This window comes from Solanum pennellii, chromosome 8, assembly GCF_001406875.1.
Source record: "Solanum pennellii chromosome 8, SPENNV200".
NCBI lineage: Eukaryota > Viridiplantae > Streptophyta > Magnoliopsida > Solanales > Solanaceae > Solanum > Solanum pennellii.
Window position 1 is genome coordinate 2813817 of NC_028644.1, and position 10474 is coordinate 2824290.

A 10474-nucleotide genomic window follows, 5' to 3' on the forward strand; every position below is an offset into this window, starting at 1 on the left:
CTTTGCATTAGTTCTAAGCTAGTATTAACTTATTGTATATATATTATTTTTTCTAAAAGAAAAATTATTTTTATACATACACATTAATTTAGGTAAAGTGACCCACCTTATTTAACAATTCATGGATGGCTAATGATTTTTCGTTTTGCTAGCAGGGATGGAATTTCTATCAATTGATCTAAAAAAGAAGAAATTAAAAGTTATAGGAAAATTGAAGAAAATATTATATGTTTAGCTATTGAATTTATCTGTCGCTAATGATTCAGAGTTGTAGAAGTGTGGAAGAATTTAAGAGGCTTAACAAGATAGGTGAAGGTACATATGGAGTTGCTTACAAAGCTAGAGAAAAAAGACAGGAGAAATCGTTGCGTTAAAAAAGTTAAAGATATCGATAAAAAAGAGGGTTTCTTTTAACATTTATAAGGGAAATAAACATTCTTCTCACTTATCGTCACCCTTCAATTATACATGTTAAAAACTTACAAGTGTTGATAAATAAAATGAAACGGCAATTCAGTCAAAGAGAAGTCAAATCACTTATGATCCAACTTTTAAATACCTTCATGATAATTGGATTATTCATCGTGACCTAAAAACTTCGAATTTACTTATAAATAATAAAGGTGAATTGAAAATCATTGATTTTGACTGAGCACGACGTAGTCAAAGTGGTCAACTCTATACTCAAGAAGTTGTTACTTTATGGTATAGATCGCCTGAGTTATTATTAGGTATTAAAAAAATATTCAAATTCAATTGATATGTGGTCTATAGGTTGTATATTGGCTGAATTACTAACAAATAAATCGATTTTCGATGGAAAATCAGAGATTGATCAAATCAATAAGATATTTGGAATACTTGGAACTCCAAATGAGAAAATATGCAGGATTTACAAAACTTTGTGCATTAAACAAAGTTAAATTTGTAAATAAAAAACATAATTATTCATTAAGGAAGAAATTTCCTTAATGAATTGAAGAAATTAACAGTAATAGAAGACGTTGATCCAATTCAAGTTATGGGGAAATTGAAGAAAAAACAAAATATTTCTCAATTTTGTTTTTTTATATTTAATTGAGAAAAATAAAATATGGTTATTTATCATATTAATTTTATTTAATAACGACATCAAGAGGTCGATTTTATTGTAATTCATTTTTTTCGAAAAATTTCGACCTCCTACGATCAGAATTTTGTTTTCCCGCTTTATTTTGCATGAAAATCGATTAGTTGTAATCGATTTTCTAAAGTTTTTTATAATTTTTTATTCTTTTAACAATATCGATCTTTGGAAATAAAAAATTACCAACCTTCATTTGAGATCGATAATTTTTAGATCGATACTAAACATCAAGGTGTTAAGTGAATACATTAACAATTTTGATCCAATTGTGTTTAACTTGTTGTTATTGAAATAGTCACAAAATCTCCATGTATATCATCAAATCTTATTTTATAGTATTTATAATTTATATGAGGTTTGATTTATAATTTAGTTATTTTCCTGTTTAAAAATTTAAATGGCATTTTAAGGTGACCAATTTTTATTTTATTTTTACATCACATCATAAAAGAAAAAAAAACTCAAAAAGGGTAATTAATAATCCTAAAATCAAAACGAAATTGATAATTCGAATCAGCAAAAAATTATTAGTTTATCAGTAATGGGTAGTTATTCATTTAGCGATTCAGGTAACGATTTTAAATTTTTTTGTTATCGAATTATCAGTTCTTAACGGTTTGAGGTTCTTTCTTAATGGGTTAACCGACAACCTGATAGTAAATTAAATAATTATATTTAGGGAAAATTGTATATGATAGCGAACTAATAACCTAAAATAAATGGAGTAGTTAGGGTTTGATTTAATTGTGCTCCATAGCAAACGTTTGCAAAAAATTGTCAGGCGCCTCTCTCCCAAATATCTCGCTCGCCACTCTCCTCCAATTTCTCGCTCGCTTCCTCACTTTTTATACAAACACAAGTGTATAAAAATTGTTTCTAATTTTATAAAGCAGAGAAAATTGTATAAATACATATATTTTTGTTACCCTCTTCCAAATCTCGCTCGCCACCCTCGCCTTTCTCACTTATACAAACAGAAGCGAAATGTATAAATTGCATTTCTTTTTGTATAGAGCGTGAGAAAATTGTATATACACATGCAAGTACATATATTTTCGTCCTATACACTTATAATTATACAATAAAAATACTCCTCTGCCCAATTTCTTTTGCCTTTCTCTCTTTCTCGTTTTATACAATTTTCAAATTGTATCTGATTTTTCTCTTTCTCGTTTTATACAATTCGATTCAATTGTATATTCCTTGTCAAGTCTATTTTGTCTTTCTCTCTTTCTCATTTTATACAAATTCAAATTGTATATAATCGTACTATACACTTATAATAATACAATTTGTTTTTATACAGTTCTCTGCCCAAGTGTCTTTCTTTTTCTTGTTTTATACACTTCGTTTTATACAATTTGCTTCAACTGTATATGTATAGCGAATTATATAGTTTCTATGTTTGCTATGGAGCGCAATTATGCAAACTTTGCTATAGCATACAAATATGAATTTTTTATTTGCTATATGTGAAAGTTGCCCTTATATTTATACCACTTTTTATTTAAAGTCCTTGAGTTAGATTTTAATTTTCTACTTTTATTTCTGGCTATCTCATAATATCTTGGTTATTCTGCAACGTAAAATTGTTTGCTTTTGAGCAAGATGCAACTTGCGAACTCATTGACATGATTCATTCAATTTGTCAACCTTATTTCTAAGTGATTTTTTTATTAATTTATTTTTGTGTTAAATCTTAATTGTTAAACCAATATCGATCAATAAAAAACCTAACTAGAATTAAATCTTAACTGTTAAACCGATAACTCGTATCCCAGATGAAAAAAAATATGGCCAGGATTTACAAAACTTTGTGGATTAATTAAGCAAAGTTAAATTTGTAAATAAAAAGCATAATTATCCATTAAGGAAGAGATTTCCATCAATATCCTTCAGAGATACTATTTTATTTAATTCTGGAATTAATCTTTTGAACAAATTTCTCACATATGATCCAAATAAAAGGATTCCTGCTGAAGCTGCTTTGAATAATATTATATATTGATCGATAAATTCAGCTTATCATCGAGGATATGATGTAAAAATATGAGGGTGTACTGGATAATTATACATGAATTATGATAGTAGGTCAATAGGTGATAGTAGTACGTTGTATTGTTGTTAGTTCTTCAATTTCTATTACTATTTGTTGGTTATTGGATGTTCCTCGATTATTTTATTATATTATTTTGTTGTAGTTTATTTTCTGTTACTATCTCTTTTATTATTTATCTGTTAAATTCTCCCCTCAAAATTAGAAAAAAAATTCCCTCATAAATTATTGAAAAAATTGATAGGTATACATCCGAGTCTCGAGCCTAATGGGTAAAAAAAATATTGACAAAAATTTCAAAAGGATAAACGAAAAAACTTTTAAATTAAAATGGTAAAATCGCTGGTGATGTAGCGATTTAGGTGGTGCCGTTAAGGTAAATCTCTGCAGCAGCGATTATACTTTTAATTTTAACAAATCGTCGCTGCCAAGGCATCGATTTGGTAAATAATTCTTTAAAAAAAAATTATAAATCGCTGCATGTGTAGCGATTTTACTTAAAAAAAATTTATTATTATTTTTGAAGTAAATCGCTGCCTTGGCAGCGATTTTACTTTATTTTTTTTTTAAATTTTGAAGGAAATCACTGCCATGGCAGTGATTTCACTTAATTTTATTTTGTTTAAATTTTGAAGTAATTAACACGTTAAAGTTGTATAAAAAAAATTCACATGCATGCTAATATTTATGTCTGGATGTGAAATGTGAATTTGGAAGTTTGACAATGTGAATTTTTTTGGCTAATTATAATTTATTTGCGACAAGAAATTAAAAAGAAAAGAAATTAAATAGGTGAAATCGCTGCCCAAGGCAGCGATTTGCTTCAAAAATTGTTTTTTTTTAAAAAAAAAATTAAGTAAAATCGCTGCTAAGGCAGCGATTTACTTCAAAATTAAAAAAAAAGTAAAATCGCTGCACAGGCAGTGATTTACAATTTTTTTAAAAAAAAATCATTTACAATTAATAAAAAATTAAAAAAAAATAAATTTTACAAATCGCTGCTACTGCAGCGATTTTCCTTAACGCCATCCACCTAAGTCGCTACATCACCAACGATTTTACCGTTTTAATTTTAAAAAAATTTCATATACCCTTAGAATTTTTTTAAATATTTTTTTTTTTGGCTTGAGACTCGTATATATCCTCTGCATTTGCCTCTTGAACTCAAGTTACAAATTGAGTTTCCTCAACTTACAAAAAGCTATACATAAAAAAATATATATATAACACAAGAAAAAAAGAATTTCACATTTCACAATATAATAAAATCCCATAACTTGATTTATTTTTTTTTTTGCAACCATAGTATATTATAGGCAAAAAAAAAAACTTTTAATAAAAGAATACAAAGAATCACTATATATAAACTTCCATTCTATGTTATGTAAACTTACAATCAGGTACTCAGTGAAATAGTCGACATGTCCAATAACTTGAATTGGATAATATGTGTAGAAGCTGATCTGAACACCACGTACGTACGATTAATTCCTTGCTTGGACCATAGGAGAAGACATAGGTGAATGAGGAGAGTTCATAAAATCATCCAATCTCCTAAATGACAAACTAATTTCAAGTTTGCTCCTTGTTCTACAATATTGTTTCTTTGTTGCAACTTCAACTCCCTTGTTTGGTTGTAAATAGACAAAATGTCTAATTCTTCTCAATGCAATTTTCATTGTAGCATCATCCATATTAGCAAAACAAACCCTAAACCAACCTGGCTCTGAGCAATGAAATGAACAACCAGGTGAAACATTAAGTTTCACTTTATCAATAATTATATGCCAAAGTTTCAATTCATCATCAAATGTTGAATTCTCAAGAAACCTTCTTAAATCCATCCAAATAAATAATCCAGCATTACTCTTCAATGTTGTAATTCCAACTTGCCCTAATCCTTTAGTAAACAAACCATGTCTTTGTAACAATCTCATCGAGCTCTTCGCGATGAAATTTTCAACAAAGATAGTGTCTAGTAACATTGAAGCAATCAATCTTTGTGTTTGTGTTGAAACAAGTCCAAAACTTGACATCTTACGCGCAATATTGACAACAACATCATTGTACGAGTAAATAATCCCAACCCTAAATCCAGGAAACCCTAGATCTTTCGATAGACTATACACAATGTGTACTAAATCATCGTTGCATCCAACAACTTCACTCTTGACTTCTGAGATACTGATGAATGAAGGTTGACTAAACGCGGTTGCTGCATAGATTTCATCACATACTAGATGTATGTTTTTTTCATTGATGAATCTTAATATGTCTTTTAATGTTTCCTTGTCCAAAATTGTACCTAATGGATTTGATGGATTGTTTATAAGTAATCCTTTTACTTTGATATTTGATTCTTGAGCTTTACTATATGCTTCTTCTAAGGCTTCTTTTGTTACCTTGAAATTGTTACAACTCTCACAAACAACAGGAAAAAGTTGTACTCCTGTTCTCCATCTCAAATCTCTATCAAATCTGCAATATAACGCAATAATTAGTTATGAACTTTATCGTTAAATAGTACTCGATTTGTTATTAAATAAGATTAACAGTTGATTTTTGTTGTTTAGCGACAGAAATTGTACATTGATAAGAAAATATAGTGTAATTTTTTCTTTTATGTTACCTAAAAATTATATATTTGTTGTAAATCCATATTCTAACTTGACTATTCATTGATTTTGACTTTGAAAAATTAAATGAATAAGTCAACTTTCTCTAGATAATCTTGAGTTTTTTATCTTGTTTTTTTTTTTTTATGTCATCTTTGATTATTATGGCTGCTATTTGGAACAAATAATAATTAATTCATTATGGTCCAATCTAATAAAAAGTTGGTATGATATGATATGTCATTTATGGCCACAAACTTATTGAGATTATCACTGCTTCTTGTCGTTTTTATTGCAAGTAGTTGTATATATATGTCCACACCAATAATTAAAATAATTTAAATAGTACCAATATAGAAAACTAAAGTTTAATTTAAAGAAAAGGATCTTATCATTATAAATTATTATTTTTTATCTAGGGCAATCTTTTGCGTAATCTGATCGTATAGTAGTATAGTTTAACTTGTTATAGCAGATGATACATGTTGTTTGTGTTATTTTATCAGGTTATTATTTGAACGGTTATATTTTATCGAAAAAAATATTATTTATTTATATTATATATAAAAAAAAGGTGAATTCTTACCCTGGATAATATGGTGTAGGAACTAGAAATGCATCACCAGGATCAGCCAAACAAAATGCCAAACTTTCATGAGCTCCTGTTGCTCCTCCACTCATAACTATTCTTTCTGGATCAAATGTCACTCTATCTCCTCTCACTTTCTCCATGAATCTTGCAACTGCCTGCACAATTCCCAAGAAAAAAAACGCGGATTCAGAGTTTTAACGTTTATTGATTTTGACGATTCGTTACTAGGTGTACAATTTATTACATGTATGTATTTAGTTGATTGGTCAACACATATATTTAAACTAAAATTACTTTCAGAATTTAACGTTTATTTATTTTGACGATTCATTACTAGGTGTACGACTTATTATAGGTATGTATTTAGTTGATTGGTCAATACATATATTTAAACTAAAATTACTGAATTCTGTCGAAGTGATATATAATATCACATATATATATATATATATATATACCTTTCTAAATTCTGGCAAGCCATGATAGTCTTGGAAAATAGCAGTATCTTGAAAATCTTGAACTCCTTCATATGTACAAATTGAGGCTTTTGGGTTGTTGACTATCCATTCTTGAATTAAATCAAAACAAAGCTGTAAAAAAAAGAAAATAAAAAAACACAAATAGTAAGATTTAAATTTGATGATTTCAATCTCGTAAATTTTCTTAGCCTAAAACACGTTATATATTTTATTAGTGTATATTTGAAATACTGAATTCAGTTGAACCCATAAAAACAAAAAAAAAGCTACATCTTCCTTCAAAGGGACTATTTTTAGTTATGTTCTAAATTTTGATGAACAGAATCAACTGGTATCAGATGTATGCAAACTAATATGAACAACTGTTATCGAGAGAAGTGAATAGAGAGGCTCTAGGTACATTTTTTTTATTTGTCTAAGTCTTACTAGATAAAATTATCGTTATATTAAAATCAGATATACAATAAAAATAATTGAGGTGCATTTAAGCTGATACGAAGTAATTTGACATACCTGATTTTCAGCCAAACCCATTTGAATAACACCATTAGGATTTTGTGTTGGATGAAATGGATCATTTTCATAAGCTTTCCAACCATCAAAATAAGCTGAATTTTCTCCATGTCCATCATTTGTGGCTATCTTTGAAATTAACCCCATTTTTTTCTTAATTAAAAAAAAAACTCAAAGTTTATCAAGAAAAAAAAAATTGGAAATTTCTTTTTGTTGGTGAATAATTTGCTAATATATAGACCTTTTTATTTATTTTATTTTATAGAAATTAAAGAGATTTTGAATTGTTAGTTGATGATAGAATGGACATGAAGTGAATGACCTATTTATAATACTTTGTGTCTTCCTCAATTATTATTTTTTTTGTGGGGCAGAAATTTCCATGAAATAGAGAACATAGACTTAAAAAAGCATTTTTCTTTTGGAAGTATATGACTGCTCAATTGTATTTTTTTCGTTTCAAAATAAATGTCATTTCGTGAAAAAAAGGATTTTAAAATAATTTTTGCTTTAAAAAATTAAGATAATAATTATTAATTATTTTTAATTATACTCTTTTATTGAAATACTAATTTTCAAAAAATATTTACTAAATCAAGTAAATTAGTAAGTGATACCTTATATTTATTATTATTTTTTCTTAATGAAAAGCTAAAATAACATTTATTTTAAAATATAAAGAAAAGAATATAAAATTTTACAAGTTATTTATCATCATTAGTTGATAATATGATATATTATATGCATGGTTAAGGAAAATATGTGTAAACATTAGTGTTATTAAGGACAATTTTATAAGTGTTGTATTTGCACAACATTAAAAATAGAAATATAATTTAAATGGTAACATAAAAAGAGATATTTGCATAAGAAATTTGATCTTACTTACTCATTGTGTAAAAATGTTTACACAATCAAATAACTTAAACTTAAAAATTATATTTTGAAATATTTTAACTTCAAGCATCACGTAAGATGAGTATGAGTTTTTCATGCCAACAAAAATAAATACTCGTTAACATGCCTCCCAACCCTAGCTAGACAACCATCTCCGATCTATTATGTAGCTTCTTCAGAAATATGTTGTTTTTTTTGCGTATTATCATCTTAATCGTAAATATTCAAATAAATATATCGATATAAAGTTATATCACCTTACACGCCTGTAAGGAAAAACATGTTTTGTATTGGTCCATGATCCTCAGTGAGGAAAGGACCTAGAAGGATATTCAAGTTTGTATTGATTATCTTTGAAAAATTATGTTGTATAGATTTTATTCAAAATTTAAGTGAGATCGCGTGTACATTTAATATTTTATAATATTTTAAAAATTAATAGACAAAAATAGTATATATCTCCAAATTAATATTGCATCTATAATAATTAAATGATTTATATATATAGAGAGAGAAAATAATTTTGTTTCTATTCAAATGTGTACCACAAAATTAGAATTTAAATAAATGGAGTCAAAATTAAATAGATGAAGAAGTCAAAGAAAATATCAATATCCTATCCACTAGATATGTATATATAAAAAGATTAATTATATATTAAACAATATAATATTTTGTATGAATAATTCTGAGATTATCAATTAATAACAAAACAAACAAAACCAAACATATTATTTACTAATTTTATTTTTATAAAATTATTACAATTGACTTATGGGAGTGAACAAATGGAACTAGTTTTTTTTTTTTAAAAAAAAAATTGTATTTATCAATACACGTGCTATGTTTTTTTTTTCTTTCCTAAAACATTATGTTAAAAATTGAAATTAATTGAAGCCACACATTACACGTTAAATTGTTTGTTCTTAAGTAGAAAGAAATAAAATGTGATTAATTCATTTTTCATTAATCTCATTTGCAATTATAATTCTCTATATTCATTGTATTTACTCATTATTAAACTGACTAATCATAATTTCTCACCTAACTTTTTTTCTTAAATGAATGAAGAAATTTCCATAAAAATTCATGAAACACATGTTTTTTATTTACAAATATTGTTTATTTGTTTTGATTAATGTTTGATTTATTCAGATTTTATATAGAGTCTTATAATTATTAAAATATTGTTCATAATTTCAAAATTTTCGTAAATATAATTTTTTAAGATATTCTATCTATTATTACCGCACTACAAGCTAATCGCAGAGTCAGAAATTAAAATCTAATAAAAAATCAAAAACCAAAAATTTCAATGTTTTTATTTATTTATAAAGTGTAAATTTTTTTATGAGGATCCTTAACGCATGTGATTGATGATTAATATATTACCTATCTATTAATATTGTTTAACTATTTTGAGAATTTAAATTCAACCAATCAATTTTCTAGTTTTGGAGAACATGGAATTAATAGAGTGTAGACATGATTTTAATTAAGTGATGTTTTATAATCTAAAATATCAAATAGTCACTAAATTAGACAATAATATTTGGTCAAATATTCTCCATAAATAATAACATGAGAAAATTTTTATTATTGACCAAATATTTAGAAGCAAAAGGAATATTTGTAGCATACGCAAGTGAAGGAAAAAAAAAAGTGAAACATGTGATTCATAAGCAAGAAAGATTTTGATTTATTCACCGTAATAAAAACGATTTTTAGCAGCATTAAATATTGGCATTATTAATAAAGATTGCTAAAACCTTTACCGGCATTAATTAAGTGTTATTAGAATCAATATTGCTAAAACTTTAGAAACATATACAAGAGTGACAATTAACGCTAAAAACATATATTTAGCGGCAATCGAAAATTCTATTTTTACTGTAGTGATTCATTGAATTTGTACCAAAATCATTAAAAAAAATCAAAAGATTATAGAAAAATAATAATATAATTATTTAAGAGGAGAAAATGGTCAAACATGTGGATGGCTTTTACTTTATGATACTCTAGTCAAGCTTAATTGCTTGGCTTTCACTTTCTAAATATTTAAAGTTTGACGTTTTCAAATATTTCAGATTAGTAAATTTCAAATGTCGAATAATAAAAAATTCATAGTTTAAACTTTGGTTTCTAGTCAAGTCAATATATAGGAATAAATGCAAGCCCTATTTTTGGAAATCAACA

General features: G+C 26.4%; 1 protein-coding gene and 1 pseudogene across 1 annotated transcript; one reads left to right on the forward strand and one right to left on the reverse strand.

Moving 5' to 3' along the window:
* Nucleotides 1-257: 257 nt before the first annotated feature.
* On the forward strand, nt 258-2965 carry LOC107027408 (annotated as a pseudogene).
* A 1477-nt stretch (nt 2966-4442) lies between these two features.
* Nucleotides 4443-7673, reverse strand: LOC107027321 (1-aminocyclopropane-1-carboxylate synthase-like). Its single transcript, XM_015228497.2, has 4 exons — nt 7382-7673; nt 6848-6979; nt 6384-6544; nt 4443-5660 (listed from the first exon to the last, which is right to left on the reverse strand). The coding sequence occupies exons 1-4, from the start codon at nt 7526-7528 to the stop codon at nt 4667-4669; spliced, it is 1434 nt and encodes a 477-aa protein (XP_015083983.1). The 5' UTR covers nt 7529-7673; the 3' UTR covers nt 4443-4666.
* Between the last annotated feature and the right edge of the window lie 2801 nt (nt 7674-10474).